General features: G+C 35.6%; 1 protein-coding gene across 1 annotated transcript in view; it reads left to right on the top strand.

Moving 5' to 3' along the window:
• Nucleotides 1-16,751, top strand: part of LOC148837435 (paralemmin-1-like) — a 58,498-nt gene extending 41,747 nt beyond the window's left edge. The window contains exons 4-7 of the mRNA XM_088910202.1: nt 3,502-3,616; nt 4,959-4,980; nt 5,882-5,983; nt 9,766-16,751. Of these exons, the coding sequence (XP_088766328.1) occupies nt 3,502-3,616; nt 4,959-4,980; nt 5,882-5,983; nt 9,766-10,505 (979 nt within the window). The 3' untranslated portion in view covers nt 10,506-16,751. The remainder of the gene's footprint in view (nt 1-3,501; nt 3,617-4,958; nt 4,981-5,881; nt 5,984-9,765) is intronic.
• The last annotated feature ends 1,747 nt before the right edge of the window (nt 16,752-18,498 follow it).

Raw genomic sequence — 18,498 nt, 5'->3', positions numbered from 1 at the left:
CCAAAGGTACTGTATGTTAACCATGTTTCTTTCACATACCTGTAAATCAAACATGTTATTGAAATGGCGTATGGTATTTTTAATGCAACAAAATATGAACTGTCACTTTTTTTAAATGGAATGAATTAACTTTTCAGAAAAAATATCTGCATAAATACTTAGGTCTAAAGAAGTACTGTACGTGTCAAAAGATAAATTAGCCCTCTTAATCTCCTTTATAGCTTATGTTACCTCATGAGTTTTTGCATAGTTCCATGTAAATGTTTACATACTGTATAGCAATCATATACAAGCTATTTTTTTCAATCAAGCCTTATGCAATAATTGCTTCTCGACAGATTTTACTGTTTAATTGAACCGTGAACTTTGGAAACATGAAAGCACAGGGTTGCATTGAATTGCATTGATTTTTAAAATTAATTTATTTGGTTGTTTATTTAGGTGTCTTTCGACAGCAGTAAATATTACCAGATTATTTGTAGTCGTGGGAAGATTCCCATGCATTAGTGCTATTGTTACTGCTGACCACATAACCTCTGTGATCACAACAATGGCAGGAAACATTAGAGGGAGGAGGTAAAGTAGGTTCCTCAGCTAAAAGTTTCCTGATTGGCTGTAAAGGTTGAGAATAACCAAGAAAGCATACCTCTGGGAAAAATTACGCCTTACTTTTACCACAGGGATAGTCCCATCCTGCTAAGCAATATACTGATTATATAACAGAGCGCGCAGTCGTGTCAATAACATACTGCTTTTCAGTTCCCTAGATGTGGAATTTTTAGAGCCGGATTTACAAAAAAAAAGTATCTGTAAGTTTGAAGCTTGCTTTGCTTGCAAGAGAATGCCTTTAATTGAAGAAAAAAAATCTTACAATAGACTGTTTTTTTTAAATGCAGACATCAGTTAATGATTGATAACTAATGAAATGATGGTGGTGTTATTTATTATTTATACCATATTTCATCAATTCAAGGAATACAGTACATTGAGGTGTATAACATTTCTTTTCTTTTTTGACTGTTACTTTTGCTTGTGTTTTAGTGACGCCCTGTGACTTTTTTATTTACATGGAGAACTGGCTGTTTGAACAGCCCCTGTCTTATTGCATTTCCCCATTTTGGTTTTCTGTAGAAGAATAAACTTTTTGTTTTCTATAATATCACGGCTGCAGTGTCATTCCATCTTTCGAGAAAATGTGACACTATCCTAACTATCCACTATAACTAACAAGGGATTATTAACAGCCATGAAATCCTAAGAGTGACGAAATCTCTTTGTTCTTTATGAACTATTTGGATTTTTCATTTTGAAAATCAAGGAGCAGACACTGATTTTTTTTATCTGTTACCATCTAACTACACTGTCACCCTTACAGTACAATACTGATAATGACCCTTTTCATTTCTTCTTTGTTTCATCATTTATTTATATAAATATATTTATATAAATAAATATAATTAGATATTGTTGTAATTTGTACAATACATGAAACCACCTGGATTTAATAGATAACAGTTTAATTTAAAACTCTATTCACTTTTAATTATTCCCTTACATACAGTATGAGCAGCCAGCAGAGGAGATAGTACGAGATAATAAAATACTTGTTCCACTGCTGTGCACAGCTATGAAAGCAAAGAAGATGCTCTCTGTGTTGTCTATGTCAGTATTTGCCTCACACTGGTTTGTTAAGAAATTTTATAATTAGACACTTTGTCACTTAAATAAATAAATAAAATGGCATATGGAGTCATATTATTGAATTAAAACAGATTGCAGGTGTGTATCATTATGTGTTTTAGATCTGACATATTAAGCTAAAAATGGCATGTCTAAGACTGTGCATCAGTGTGATGCATCCCGAGGAATTAACAGCTGCAGTTATACAGTAGGGGCCCTATTAAAACCTAGGGATTTGTGCTACAATTAAGCAGCCCACTTACTGTACCTCAAATGACAGAATAGATCTATTAAATCAAATCAACTGCTGGCAATGATAATAGCTTGGCGTTTCATACGGGGAGGTATCACTTCTTTTCCTTCTCCAAGGGTAACAGCCAACTCCCCTGTGTAGCATCATGTTATGTAGCCTTTTTGGCAAGTGTTGATAACTGATAATTAAATTCAATGACAATGCGAGAACAGATGCTGAAGTGAAGAAAAGCCTTAGCATAATAATTAAAGGGAGCACGGCAAAAGTGAATTCAATGTTTTATTTTGTTTCGAGTGAAGTAAACATCGAATAGCTCTTTGCATGCAGTACGGAACAATCTAAGCTCTACTTACAATGAATTCTAACCTCATAATCACCATTAGCATTATTAGAAGTGGCATTTTTGTTAAAAATACACAGCTTTACTTGTTCACCAACAGTATATTACATCTGAGAGGTGTCGATAGATCGAGAGTTTACCTTTATTTTGCTGGTTAAAATAGTAATGAAACCTCAGCATACTGTATTGACTAGAAAAATGGTACAGTCGCACTGTGTAGTAAGGCAAGACTTGTGTTATTGTTATGATCTGAGTAAGAAACATGTACTCCTGTACATCTTCTTTAGAACACTGGCCTATTACTCAATTCAAAGTAAAGCACATTTCTGTTCAGTTTTTAGCTAGCCATTAGTACCATGACTGATGCCAGTCATTTTAATCCAGGGGGGCGGAGCGGTGGCACTGTGGCTAAGGATCTGTGCCTATGGCTAGAAGGTTGCTGGTTCAAATCCTGCGGCTGGCAGAGGAATCCTACTCTGTTGGGCCCCTGAGCAAGGCCCTGAACCCCAGCTGCTTCAGGGGCGCTGTACAATGGCTGACCCTGCACTCTGACCCCAAGCTTCTCTCCCTGTCTGTGTCTCATGGAGAGCAAGCTGGGATGAATTCCTAATGCAAGAAATTGCAAGAAATTCTATATGGCTAATAAAGTGATTTTATCTTATCTTATCTAGAGGAGCACAGAATGAACAGCTAATCAAATATTACAATATACATCTTCTTAATATCCTGTCACCAAATGAGCTTGTTTTTCACCTGATGCATTTTGTCAGGCACACAAGACAAGTGCTGATAAATCTCTGTCTGACAAACTATAAACACCTGCAAAATTATAATGATAGGTTTCATTTACTACTTAAAAATCACTAGTTTCCCTTTGTTTCAAATGTAATATGCACTTGACCCTGACCCTGGCACGTTAATTCATAACATAAAGGGGAAGTTATTATCAAAAGTATTAAGCTTAAAATAAATCAGGAAGTCAGAATTTACTGTAAATCTCGAAAAAAAAGTTGATAAAGCTTGTGAAAAATTGTTTTGAAATTCTACATTTCTTGTTCTTGAGTTAATAACAAATATTTTAAACAAGAAAGGAGGGCATATGGTCCATCTACTTAATTTTTGTTTCTCAGAGACTAATTGATCCAAGGATCTTATCTAGTCATTTATTAAAAGATGCCAGATGTATCTTTCAGTTCAAGTCAAATATGTTTCTCTTTCTTTTCCCTAGATTAGAGGGAGAGATCTATCAACTGGAACGCGAAGAATCACAGATTTCAGCCAAGGAGCAAGTTCTAAGAGAAAAGCTTAGAGAGACTGAAAAATCCTTTGAGGATCTTCAGAAAGTAAGTAAAACTCTTTTCAAGTAAAAGACTGAATGAGTCTGCTTGGAAATTCCAGACATCTTTCAGCATATTTGGTGGCTCAGCCCTTCTCCTGCAATTGGGGTGTGGTAACTGGCACACATTTCACATTTCCGGAAAAATAGGATTTCATGGGTCCGGGGTTATTAACTCTGCAGCCTTTTTCAGTAAAAACTGTAAATGTACAGTACTGAATATTACAACACAGTGATAAGAAAACAAAATAAATTCCTTCATCTTTATATATAATCCTTCACTACTTCATTTCTTTGTACTACCACTTAAAAGCTGGAAAAGCACATTATAATTACAAAAGACACATATTGGACCAACCAGACAGAAATTGTGGGATGCTAGAGTGACTTCAACATAACAAATTACTTTTTAATTTACTTTTTTGTTTACACTATTTCAATTCTAATTTAGTTACATTATGCCAAAACAGTTTAGCTTACTACACACTGTGGATGTTAGGCATATATATGTCCTAGCTCTGGAGCGAATGTATTCTAGTCCAGGAGATCCCAGCTGATCCCAGAGATTACAGGCAAACTTGCTTTAACACTGTAAAGGGGCCAGGACCACCTGGCAGGATAGAGATCAACCATATTTTGCTGGACTTGTGTGAGGCCCACACTTTACAACATGTGTGTGGGTAGTTTGTAAAGGTCATGCTGCATGCAACATAAGAAATAGTAAAATGAGAGAATGCCATTCAGTCCATCCAATCTCTTGGGTAGTTAATTGACTAGTTAGTTAATTGAGGGATCTTCTCTAGCCATTTCCTGAAAGAAACAAAGGTATGGCTTTAATACACACATACACCATTCATGTAAAGTACCTCATGTCCCCAGTTTTAAAATCTGTATTGAAGACATTGCAGAACCTGACAAGTTGCAATGTTATACATTTCAATTTGCTTCATGTTTACACTTACGGTTATTTGGGTAGATGGCTATTTAACCTAAGTGTAGCTGGATGACAGAAAATGAAGCTCTATATCATACCCTTTTTACCAGGAAAAGACTGCCTAAGTGAACATTTCAAACACACGCTAAAAGCACTCTCTGCCATCAAACTCCCAGTGGCATCTGTGATGCACCACTGCAGGTGTAATCAAGTTCATTATACTCAACAGCCTATAAATAGCTGCAGCAATAATATTCTCTTGTGGTTCTTTTAACATTTATCTCACAAATATTCAAGCAACTTCTTAGGAGTCTTTGACATACAGTACATGTAGCTCAAATTTTATATACAATATGTGATAAAAATACAGTGATGTATTTTCTGCTAAAATGATTTCTCTTATTTTGCTTTATAGAGTCTTCTGAAGCAAGATGGAGGTATGTACCTAAGCTATTGAATTAACCATTTTCTGTAAAACTAAAATGCCATAAAAATATAAAAAATAATAGTGTTGTAACACAAGTTTCCTCAAGTGAAGCCTGAGGTGATGTTGTGATCCATTAAACGATTTAAATCTGTGCCAACTCACTATTTTTGAATAATTGAGTGCCTTTCATTACTTATAGCACAGGTCAAAGAACTGTAGAATTTATAAGCATCACAAAAGCTAAAATATGTCCAGCTTCATTAAATATTAAAAATTATATTTATATTTAATATAATTGGAAAAATTACTATGAAAAAACTAACTAAACTAAAATTACTATTACTATGTTAATGTGTTTGTTAGATATTGAATTATACATATGTTTTATATATATATACTTATCAAAACAAAAGTGCCACTTTATACTTGGGACTTTTAACACTTTATGAGTTCATGAGGTATCAAGTCTTTTTTACTCTGTGGTGTTTCCGCTCTAAGACTAATTGTCTTATAACTCAATATGAGTTATAGTTATAGAGCATCTCAAAGCTTGCACCACTTTATGAAGCAGTGTGGGTTCAATTCTGCAAAACATGAGCCCCTGGACCATTTCCCTCTTGCCTCAGCTAGACTTTTGAACTCCAGTCACAAGGCAGTGACTCTGCACTTTGTTTACTTTTATCCACCTATTCAGTGTGTATCCCCCTGGCTGCAGGGGCTCATTGTTCCCAATAATACATTTCCACAGGCTTTTGCTGCCTAAGCACTGAACTACGAGAGAGAGAGAGAAAGAGAGGAGAGAGAGATAGAGAGATAGAGACAGGGAAAGAGAGGGAGGAAGGGGGATGGGGTGAGTGCCCCGGGGCTCTTACTGCTGACCTCTGGTGTTACTTCCTCTTCTCTGTCGACAGATGCGGTGAATTACATTTACTCCCAGATTCCTGATTTCCCTGAGCACTACTCCCAAAGACCCGAGGTGGCTTCTGGAGACGGGCGAAACCCGAGGAAAACTGGTAGGTCTCAGTGACTGTAGGGAGCAATAGCGGGCAGCCAGCCTGTGACAGCACGGAGATTACATCGAAGGGCATGCAGCATGACAAACATGCTGTCTAGAAACTGTATGTACACATCGAACCACAAATGATGTCTAAACCCATATTAAGTGCATTAGTCTGATACACTCAACGTTACCAAACTCGGTCATTAAGCATTTAGTGAAAGCTTTTGCAGCTGTGACTCAGAAGTAGAATGTCATGGGTTTTAATGGCTTGCTTTTAGATTTGACTTACACCAACAACCTTGTCTAATGTTCCAATGATCAATTCATCCATTGTTTCTTCAGGATTTTCGGAGGTGACAAATCTTTGTTTGCTGCTCATTTGCATGTGCAATATTTATATTAATAATTGAGATGCTACCATAATGTATTTGTTTGATCACACTATTGTGTGATTATCTCTGATTGTTGTACTGCTTTACTGTACTAAGTTTTACCATTCTTTTTAACTAAACTTTGCAGAGCAAATCTTATGTATGAAATCTGGCAGTAAATATGCCAATAACAAACAGCAGTACATCAGTTTTATTTTTCTTATTGGTTGTGTGGAAACTTCAAATGATTCAACCAGTCACAGAGTGTTATTAACAGTATTTTTGAATATTTTAGCATGTAATGGTACTTGTTGTAACAATTGTAATATTATTGAAGTGTGATGCTGTTCCTTGTACGTGGCCTGTTGACTTATGTTCAGTAATACAGATGTTAATAGTTATTTGCTAGAAGCTGTATATTTCAGTTGAATTCTTCATCAGTTATTGTATTTCAAGCAAGACATTTATTCATTCCCAAATATAAAATGGTAAATTCTAAAAAAAAACTGCCCTCTGTAGTATGATAAAATCCCTGATGAACTTGCAAAATAGAGACTTACTGAACAAGAAAAGCATTTGTTATGTCTCCATTCTGACCTGATTATGTCAAATTATTAATTAAGTGTAACAGCTTTTAAAGAATGATAGAAGATGATTTTTTCTCCTTTTCAGTAATGTCACACACAAAGATGCAATTAATATATTTAAAAACTACAAGTTGGTTTCAGTTTCAATGGCATTCATCATTTCAAAGCAGCCTTGTCTTATTCTTATTTGTTAAAACGTGACTCTTATCAGAGTTCAACAAGACTGTAGTTTCTAAAGCTGCTTGATTGTTTTAGAATGTTACAAAATAGATAATAGAATCTCTCAATGTGTTTTCTACCGCTAAAGCAGCACTTATCAGCTAGCTGTGAACATATGATTTTATGGGAGGCGTGATACACCAGTAGAAAGATAAGAGACAGTTCCCTACTGTATATGTTGACAGAAGATAAAGATTTTGTAATGATAAAGCACATGCATATAGGAAAAAAATACACTTTGCTGAAGCCTGTATAAGAGGAATCATGTTATTTTAATTGTAATAGCCTAATATTGTGGAACATTTTAAGGGGAACTGCGACAGTATTTTTATATTTCGGAGCTGTAAAAAATCAGCACTGACAGTTCATTTCAAACCACATTGAGAGTAAGACATACACAGTAACATGTAAAACCTCCAAATTACATCAACATTTCCAGGTATCCACAGAGCTACAGTATATTGCTCTCATTGTCTGCTATTCAGAATGAGGCATCAAAACATCCAGTGATGTGAAGTGGCCCTATTACACTGTAAACAAGCACGGTTATGAACATATCTCTTTTTATCCCATAGAAATATTGTTCTTAGTGATAAAATCATATTTAATGCATGTCTTAACTTAGGTCTTAAAAATAATTATGATCAAAAGGATCACTTAAGTCGTGAAGACAGATTTTTTCCTTTTTTTTCTGTCAAACACTGATATCACTATCGCACTGCATTCTGCTCTCATCGGTTGCTTTTTATGGGCAAAAATGGTATGAATGGCACCTGGTTTGAGCACAAATTGTGGTTTAGTATCTGAAATGAAAATATATTTAATATGACCAACTCTCAGGCTTTATCATCATATAAACTCTAAAGCAGAGAAAATTGCAATACACGTGTCCTCTCCCAAATTAACAATATTTGAAAAACAATCTATTTCTGTTGCAATAAAGCACATGCTTCAGACCAAGCCAATTGTTCTACTGTATTGATTTAATACAGAATTTAAAAAGACACATGCAACAGATTTGGAACATTTCTGTGGCGAAATGTCTGCTGCACAACCTGTAATTATTCACTTGTACAAGCCCTGTTGGTAGAGCTTGAGACTCATAATCTCGGGGTAGCGAGTTCGTGATCCAAGTCGGGTGCCAGGTCCTCCATGTTGGGCGCTAGGCTAACAACCCTGTCTCGTAAAAACCGAATGTTATGGTAACAGCAACAGGATGTTGCTGCCCTTACATGTTGGAAGCCATAACGGGCAAACATCCATCCACATCGTGTTGAATCGCGCTGAAGTCAGTGGGACCAACATCAGTGCCCATGTTTATTACCCACTCTTGGCTAGTTGATTATGCTTTGGAAAAGGAAACAGTTTGACTTTCTGCCGATCCACTCCTCTGTTTTGTGTGCAACCACTATGTACTGCAAAGCCAAATCCTTTAAAATATGTACGTGAGTTGTGAAAAACAAAAAAGACTAATGTTGTTTGGAGAACAAAGTTCCTTTTTTGTTTACAGTCACTAGTTAGCAGATAGGGTCTATCTTACATCATAATTCTTGTGATGTCTTGCATGTGGTGAGATCAGAGATTACTTTCACATCAGTACTTTCAGACAGTACTTTCACAAATTTCATGGTTTCATGATTCACAATTTTATACTTAATTCTGAATTTGTTAAATTTTGCCATAGTATCAATTAATTTTGTTACCAAGGTTGAATAACTGGTCTGAGAAATTGGGACTACAGTTCCCCCTTGAAGTCCAACTTTAGTCCAAGATGGATTATCCATGAGAGGATTTTCTTGAAACACGTTGTAACACCTGCGGCACCATCCTAGTGTAATCTCTTTCATTTAATATGATGATGCCCATTCCCCAATGGTTTTATGGTTAAGAAACTTAATACAAGCAAATAAATATGGAATAAAACTTATTTGAAATCTTATTTGCTGGGTAGTGGGAACTTACCCAAGGGAAAGGAGAGGCTCACTCACTAGCTACAATTTGTCTCACAATGCTAGTCTTCTTGAACCACTCATTTGAACATTGCTCAACTTTCATCCAAAACGCTGGCTAGACTGAATTGTAAATAGGCTAATTTAATGAATAAGGGAATTTGCATAAGTTAGTGGCTCCATTCTTTGCAGGGATGGGTTAAATGGTAGTTCGGCTCAAGAGGTAGCAGCAATAAAGACAGGTCTGTCCTGTAGATTAAACATAAGCATCATTGTAACCATTTCAGAATGAAAGGATGTCGCTTAAGAAGACTTAAGTCTTCATAGTATTCCTGATTGATTGCAATGACATAAATAGGATCATTATATAATATGAATAAATAATGTTATATGGAGGTATTTAAGGTAAAATAATTGCCTTTTATTTATTCTTTAAAAGACTGCTTTACAAATGAGGTTTTGAGGACGTTCAAATACACTTTTTCATACAAATAATATGTAATCCTAAAAAGGCATTTTGATTTACAAGCATTTGAATAACTATAATTAACGAATGTGAGAAATGAAGAAATGTTATTAAAAGGTTGTTTTGCTATTGTTCTTATCTCCATGTATAAACCAGACAAATGTATATAATTGAGAATTTCTTCTTTTTTTTCCCTATTTAAGCAATGTATGCAATGGAGATTAATGTCGAGAAAGACAGGCAGACAGGGGAGACCAAGATCCTCTCTACCTCTGCTGTGAGCCCTGAGGACGTCCACCAGAGAGGTGTGAAGGTCTATGATGATGGGAGAAAGGTGGTGTATGAGGTTCGCTCAGGAGGGGCCACCACCTTAGAGAATGGTGTCCATCCCTGGAGCTCCACCGATGTTGATGAGCTGATGCAGCGAGTAGGACAGTCTCAGACCAAAGGAGACTCGGTTTCTCCTAGAGTCCTGGCCACCACTAGTGGTGGCCACCCAGGACCAAAGGAACAGATGGTCCATAAGGAAGCCAAGTTGGAGATGGTGCGCAACCCCCATGGCAGGTTGGTGGCTGGAGATCCCAAGTATGGTGATGAGGTGACAGAAGTGCCATTGGCCACTTCAGAGAAGCCAGTAACCATGATTTTTATGGGCTATCACAATGTAGAGGATGAAGAGGAAACCAAGAAGCTACTGGGTTTTGACGGCACCATTAAGGCCGAGATTGTATTGATTGACGAAGATGATGAGAAGTCCTTGCGAGAGAAGACTGTCACTGACATCTCTACAATGGACGGCAATGCTGCAGACCTGGTGTCTGGCCGGCCCCTGTCAGATACCACTGAACTGTCCTCTGAAAGCAAGGATGAAAGCTCGGCCAAGGAAGCACAACCTGCAGGTATTGAAAAGAAAAAGAGCTGTCGGTGCTGCACTATCATGTGACCTATTTCCCCTTTCCTTCCTAGGAGCACATTCTCTAGTTTCCTCCTCCCTAACCTCATCTTGTACTAACAGCACCTCTACTACTGTGACCTGGGAAAGCACACTCTGTTCTCTCTCTCTTGAGCTCTTTTTGAATTGGCTGAATTGCAGTGACACTCTGTAAAACATTTTCCATGATGAGGAGGGAGAAAGGGAAGTAGATTTGGAGGTGTGAATTTTCTTGTTTGTGCAAATGAATGACATAAGCAGAATTCTAGACTTCGGGGGGGGGGAGTAATTGTCATTTATATATACAGTACATATGGTAATTATAAAATAAAAATCCATCAGAACAAAAATTTTAACCAGATTATATATTTTAGGCTACAAACATGATATGGCAAAGACAACACGGATCTAAATCTTGGACCTGTAAATCAATCTCATCAGTTAAACATTTCCACTCCATCTTTACATCATAATATAGCACATACACTCACACAAACATGTTTATTCACACACAATTATATACCTTTTCATGTCCACATGGCACTTACAGAAGAAACAAAACATATTACATTTGTTCAGTGGCCTTATAAAGTGAAACATCAAACTTTTGCTGAAGCCTGAGCAATTAACTAGTCTTCTTTCACAGAACTGAAATTACCTATTGTACTATTTCTTTGGAAGACACAAATCAGAGGAGCAGGCTATGTACGTAGGCTACATACAGTACTAGATACAACAATATATTTTATTGTTTTATTTAAATACCACTTGCCTTTTGGTATCTGTGCCTATTTCTTCAAAAATATGAGTAGTAGAGGTTTATTTAAGACATGCAGTTGTATTTGAATGTGCTTTGATAAGAAGCCATTGAATGGACAGCTTCATCTATGAAGAAGAGATCGTGACAACAAATCATAAGTGCTTGGATTTTCATAACTTTAACAGTTGGCTTTACCTTGGGTTTTTAAAACTAGTTTTTCTAAAAACACCTTTATTGTGAGGTTGATTGTGGGCTTAATTCCTACTAAAGGGTGTCTATAAAGAGAGCGTACTGTACTACTTCTCCCCTTGTTTTTATAAAAGTCAACAAAAAATTGGGTTAGAATTTTATATTATTTAACTTTTACTCGTGGTAGGATTTTCAGCAAACAACTGCCTATTGAAGCTTTCCAGCTGCACTCTTCAAGTTTTCCTAACTTTGTGCTCTTTTCTTTCTGTGAAAATAGTACTTTTAATATATTTTTGAAAGGTTTATTCATGTAAAATAGTAGCAAATTAGCCACTGGCAACTCTTTGGGGAATAGAATGATTTTCTGCTTCCATTCCTCTTCCATTGTGGCAATTTTTCAAATCAATTTTAAAAAGAGGAGGCTGCAATGACCAGGTCCCCAGTTTACATTTAAAGTTTACCTGGTGCTAAAATGTGGGGTACCGGCGTCACTGACTGTTTCTTTTTAAAAAATGATTTTTCATTAATGCTAAAAATAAATGTATTTTAAGTTACTGTATGTGAAAATTTCTAAAGAAAAAAAGCAAAGCGCTTTAATTATCTCTAAATACTCGAAAGGTATTGGCTCCATTATTTTCAGTTTGATGATGCTTTGAAAAAAATGAGACATTTATTACTAATAAGATGTATTTTAAAATTCAGTTTGTCATTACCTCATTAATAGGCTTTGCAGAAGGACAATAATTTTGCTAGCATTTTGCATTTGTAACCTTAGGACAGAATTCCTGAATTATCAAAGTCCTCATAAAAAAGTAAAAGCCATGCTATCAGTAGGAAATCTAAAAAATAGAATAAAATACATATTATTTGATTCAGAGTAAAGTGCCAAAACTTAAGGTACAGTTAAAGGAAGGGGAGATAGTTACTTTAATTACAGACTCAGATGAAGTGACAGTGGCTAATGTCTTTAAGATCCTGGTCTAGTGAAATTCCTGGCCAGTTCATACAGCCTCAGTGAAGTGAAGGTTCTCTAATATGATCATGAATAAAAGAGATGTAAGACGTTGTTGGCTGTCAGTTTGAGTGGAATGTCTCCACAAATTGTTTGGCAAACAGAATTTAATTGGAAAAGGATTGTTTAATTATAATCTTTAGAAATAAGATGATACAGTACACATGTGTTGGTAACTTGTGTATATTCTGTATATGAACACAAATTTTATTTAACACTTTCCCTGATTATTTGTATAAAGAGATTAAATTATGTAATATACATATTTATATATAATAAAATATATCTATACATAATAATATAATCTTCATATGAAACAAATTCTTAAATTTAAATCTTCACTTTTAAGACTATGTACTCTTTTGCTTTTGTATTAGTCTCTCGATATTTTTATGTGTTTGCTTGTTCTATACTTTAGCAGTTTGTCTGAGCACCCCAATTCCTGCAAGAAAAGTGAAAAACATTTGGTACTGTATGAAACTTTGGTTACACCTCTTTCCAAGCAAAGAGGTATGTCCCCACAGTTCAGCACTAGAGGAACCTGTAGGTGTTAAATCTAAGATACTGTACCTTAGTAGCTGAAAGGTATCTATTAATGAATAAAAACAGCATTTTTAATTGGGGTATCTTTTAAAAAAAAAGTCAAACAGGGTTTTCCCACATGAAATTGTTACGGTGGAACTTAATAGTGTAAATTATAACGTTTTATTTTAGACTTTTCATATTTTAATTTCAAAAGCCATTTTTTCTGTCTTATATTAATTGTAGCAAAAGATCAACAGGTCTACTAAAACTAAAAGAGGCCACATTTCGTCATTTTTTGATTCAGTTCATAGGACACACACACAAAAATATGTTTCAACAATTTAGAGTAAGCACAATCCACATTTAATCATTTTAAATCTTTCCTTTCATATGGTCAGAAAAAGTGAGTGCCAAGCATATTATGTCTTTATCTGAAAATGCAGATATCTGTTTTTACTTTTCTAAAGTATGCTTTTACCCCCAATCAAATGTGTAATTATTTCACTATTGATCTTTTAGAATCAGTTACCATAATACTTTTTTTTTAGTTAATCAAACCTTTTTTATATTAAAAACATTTTGTCAGATATATTATTTTTTTAAGTAAACACTTCAGGACAACATTAAAACATTTTGTTTTCCATGTTTGTTTTTTTAGATAAATCGTATTGCCTACAATATTTCTCCCAGTGAGGCTGTGAAAAAACATTTGAAATTCTTACTTTAATTACTTTAAAGACAAATAGTAATATTTGTCCAACAAAGACCAGGTACTGCCTTTAGGTTTAAAAACCAAATACAGAAAGAAAAGAATTGCAACCCTAATGCTGATATTTTCAATTTTGCAAAGTATTACTATTTATGTAACATATATACTGTATGCAGTGTGAATATAGATATACAGTAATGTGCCATTCTTGTTGCTTACCTTAGTTTTAGATTTTAGGGGAAACTGTGTCTATACAACACTCACTTTTATACTTCTCTTAATGAAAAAAAAAACATATACAAATTCAAAGGCTTAGTTTTATTAAGTGGGTCATATGTGGGTATTTTTCATGTATATAGCATATATTATTTTTTATATTTGTCAATTTAAAGTTTATTGGTTATGGCCCTCATCAATGAGGCTCACAAAACCACAAAGTCATGCTGGAGGGACCAAGACTACTATTAAAAAAAAAACCTTCTCTGGGCTTTTCCTACTTATGGTTCTTGAAATTGGAAATATTTCTGTCTGCTTATTTCATAAGAGGCTAACATGATGAGAAAAGCACGGCTCATTTAATATAATAATGATGCTCTCGGTAATTTGAACAGCATACCGTAGGTTTAAATTGTAGGGCACTAGATTTGTAAACAAAGTGTAGTCATTGTACATACTGTATTACAGATGGTTTAAAGTCTGATAAAGAATACCTTGGTTTATGGAAAATTTCATAGAGACAAACTCTGAACACTTCTGATTTCAAGAATCAAGAACTACAGATCATCTCAAGAATTCCTATAGAGCACATGTTCCCAAGCTACTGTACATGGCATCTGACTTACACGTTGGATTTAAATCAAGACAGAAGTCTGTGCTCTGAGAGGCTAAAACTGCCACAATGATGTTAAAAGTGAGGGCTGAAAAACACGTCCCGCAGTCAATTCTTAAACACGTGGTACTTTCATCTTAACTGAAAGGGAGAGAACACTTCTTTAGTTTAAAAAAATAATTGAATTATGTTCTATTTCAACTATTACACAGTCCTAAAAGACACAAGCCTAGTAGAGCCATTTTGTAGCTACCCATGTTAGCAGATTGGGTTAACCCAATAAAAGAATTGCGTTTGTGGATGGGTATGGATTGTAAAGAAAAGAGGATGGTTAGCGAAGTGGCTAGTGTAGCAAGTGCTGTTTTATTATGTGGTGGAATGGAAAATAGGAAACCCATTCATTTGTGATAGACGTAAAAAAGTAATTTCTCAAATAATAAAAAAAAACATGTTTCTACTGAAGCATATCTGCAATGCTAGTAACAGATGATCCTAAATAAAAGAAAATTAGCAAAGAAAAAAGCTATCATTCCTCCACTGTTCCTAAAACCTTGAGCTGGAAAGTCATCCTAGTAGCTCTCCTCTAACCAATAGTTCTTCATTATATATTGCAAAGGAACAAGTAATAGGTTTATTCCATGCTGAAAAAAAGAAGAAAGAGAACACAATGTTTCGGCCGTGGAGCCTTCTTCAGGTGTCAGACAGGTCTTGACTACGTATGCTTAGGTTGGGATATGCTGTACTTGAGTTGGGAAGCACAGTGGTACAGTGTTTATCATTGCCGCCTTGCAGCGCTAGAACCTTAGGTTCAATTCTGGACCTGTGCTGCTGCATGGAGTTTCTATCTGCTTCTGCGTGGAGTTTCATCATGTTAGTCGGGTTTTCACAAGGTGCTCTGGTTTCCTCCTACAGTCCAAAGACATACTGGTAGGGTAACTGGCTTCCCGGGAAATTGGACTTTCCCGGTGTGTGCCCCGCATTGTGCTGGTGCTCAATCCAGGGTGTACCCTGCCTTGCGCCCATCTAATCCTGCATTGGATGAAGCGGTTCGAAAATGAATGGATGGATGGATTTGAGATTTCTTTGATTTGGTTAAAATTATATGTATTTGCATTTTAAGCTTATTGATTTAAAGACCCTTGCTTAAATAAAAAATCTAAACAAAATTGACTAACCTTTTTCCAGTGCATGTTTTAGTTTTAATGACTGTGAAAAATTGAAAATAAATCAAATGGTTAGATCAAGATTTAACTTATCTAAATGGGGTATTATGTTTAACACTGTCCATTATTGCCACATAATAAAATGTATTGTAAGAGAACAGTCAGGAATATTGATAGGTTTTAAAAGTTTTGGCATACAAACTTATAGCTGGACCCTATTACACTATGATACTGTAAAATGTCACTTTATGCTGGCATTTCAAGATGGGTTTATCTGGCTGCATGCACTAAAGCTAACACTTGATTTTTTTCTGAAAACGTTTTGAAGTTTAAAAGAAAAGATCTAGTCCTACTAGGATGCCTTATGAACAGTAACTTCTTTGTCTTTACAGTACTCACATTGCCACATATTAAAAGGATTGAAATATTAGACATTCATCTATGAAATATAAAACATTTAAAAGACAAATCATGTTTACAGTGAAGTAAGGAGAATTTTAATACAAGAAGAAATTAGCAATGCTCGTTTAAGCCAGAATACGGTATATAAAAATGTGTTATACAGCAAACATACAGCGTTTTCACATTACAAGACTATGAGCTAGCTACACAGGATACTACTATTCCTAATACTATTCTACATTAGTTTGTGAGTTACCAGGGAGTGCAAAGAAACCTAATTGGTCTTCAATTACATGCAGCTATGAAAGATTACTGTTACAGTTCTCCATGAGACTGGATATCTGAATGTTGTGTAGCACACAGTTTTCAGTAGGACACGCACTGCCAAGTAGCGCTCTGAAAGTAGGATTGCAGCTTCAGTAGTGTACTTTTCTGTCTGAGCAAATCAATGTGAATAAAAGAACTTGCAATGGAACTGCTGTGCTTATTGATTGAGAACTGCTGTACTTTTGTAACCTGAAGTGTCATTTTTTAAAAAATGTTCCATTTCTATTTTTTTCTGTTTCTCTATCTTCTGATAAAAGCTGCCAGCAGCCATGCTGTAACTTTTGCTTCTTCTCTGTATGGTATACCTAGTGAAATAAACTGCATTTTTTTCACTGTGCCTACCCTCTGTGTCTGTGCTATGGTTCTTTGTCTAACACACTCTGCAAGGACACTTCCTCCCTCTACCTAAAGAAGAATTGCATCCCTGTCACATCTCTAAAGCATTACTAACTCCACATTGGCCTGTTATGCATTTTATTGCCTGCCACTACTGAGGCTGCTTTCCATTCATCATACTGCACAAATATGGTTAACAGAAGCATGAAACCATAGAAATAAGCAGATCTTTAAGTTTTTCAAATATCAGCTGGAGAGCATGCTGGTTATAATTGTTTATTTGCATAGCAAATTTCCTGTTTGTAATATAATTAAAATATATCATCGTTTTACCTTTTCAGTACTGTATATCCTGTGTTGCATTTTTAGATCATGCCTTGAGGAAATGTCAGTTTAATTTCATTACCTAGAAATGACAGCACTATAGATTATTGTGTTCTTCAATGTATCTTATCATTGGACTGCTGATACCAAGTCAAGCCTTGTTTTCAGCATGATCATATATCTTTTTAGTCTTTCTGCCACCCTTTCATTCAACATTATTTTAGCTTTAATGTGTCATTCTGAATTAGACACGGAAGCACATATGTACTGATGGTAAAGCACATTTATTTGTGTGTATATACCAACATACTCTAGCCAGCAGCCATATCACTCTGCAACTCACAACTGGCATCCCACTGATGCTAAGCAGGTGTGAGCCTGGTCAGTACCTGGATGGGAGACCTCCTGGGAAAAACTAAGGTTGCTGCTGGAAGAGGTGTTAGTGGGTCCTAATGCCCCAGTATAGTGACGGGGACACTACTGTAAACAGGCGCTGTCCTTTGGGTGTGACATAAAAAAACAGAGGTCCTGACTCATTAGAAAATCCCAGGGTGTTTCTTGAAAGGAGTAGGGGTGCATCCCCAGCGTCCTGGCCAAATTTCCCATTGGCCTTTGCCAATCATGGCCTCCTTCCCAATGATAGCTGATGTGTGGTGGCGCACTATGGCTGCTGTCGCATCATCCAGGTGGGGCTGCACAGTGGTGGTGGAGAGGAGTCCCCATTACCTGTAAAGTGCTTTGAGTAGAGTGTCCAGAAAAGCGCTATATAAATGTAACAATTATTATTATAATTATACTCTAGGGGCCTTTAGTGTGATTGTTTTAACTTCTAAAATATTATTTATCATCATGTTTTTCCCTCCCATTTCCAACAAGGAAATTATGGTTGATAGGTTTTATAAGACAACATTCATACATTCATGCATCCTAACATATGAACTGGCTAATTCTGACTCAGTAAAACCAACCAAGTAGTGATTATCGAATGTGAAACACTATTTCCATATGAAATCACTATCTCCTTGATTTAAATAGGTTTTCTTCAAATTACCTAAATTTTTTTAATTAATTCAGTAGCACAGAACACAGAAGAATATCTGACTGTAGAACATTGCTCTAAAAGAAATTTGCTTTACATTAAAATATTCAATGAAGGCCGGTAGCATATATACAGAACAAGTCAAGTTTAAATCCATGCTAAAAGCAGGAAGAAAAAATGATGTTTCAGTTGTTAGGCCTTCTTAAGGTGTGATCACAGCTGTATACAGTATGTACTGTATATCACTAAACATCATACTAATACTAAACATGATACTAAAAAGAAGACCCAGCTGAGTTCTAATTTTAATAATAATAATAATAATAATATCAAAACTGACTTTCCTATATATATATAAGCGGTAATAGCATATCAGTCAAGTTGAAAGGT

The sequence above is a fragment of the Atractosteus spatula genome, chromosome 3 (assembly GCF_055471065.1).
Source record: "Atractosteus spatula isolate fAtrSpa1 chromosome 3, fAtrSpa1.hap1, whole genome shotgun sequence".
In the NCBI taxonomy this organism is placed as follows: Eukaryota; Metazoa; Chordata; class Actinopteri; order Semionotiformes; family Lepisosteidae; genus Atractosteus; species Atractosteus spatula.
This window is presented reverse-complemented; position numbering and strand designations above follow the sequence as displayed.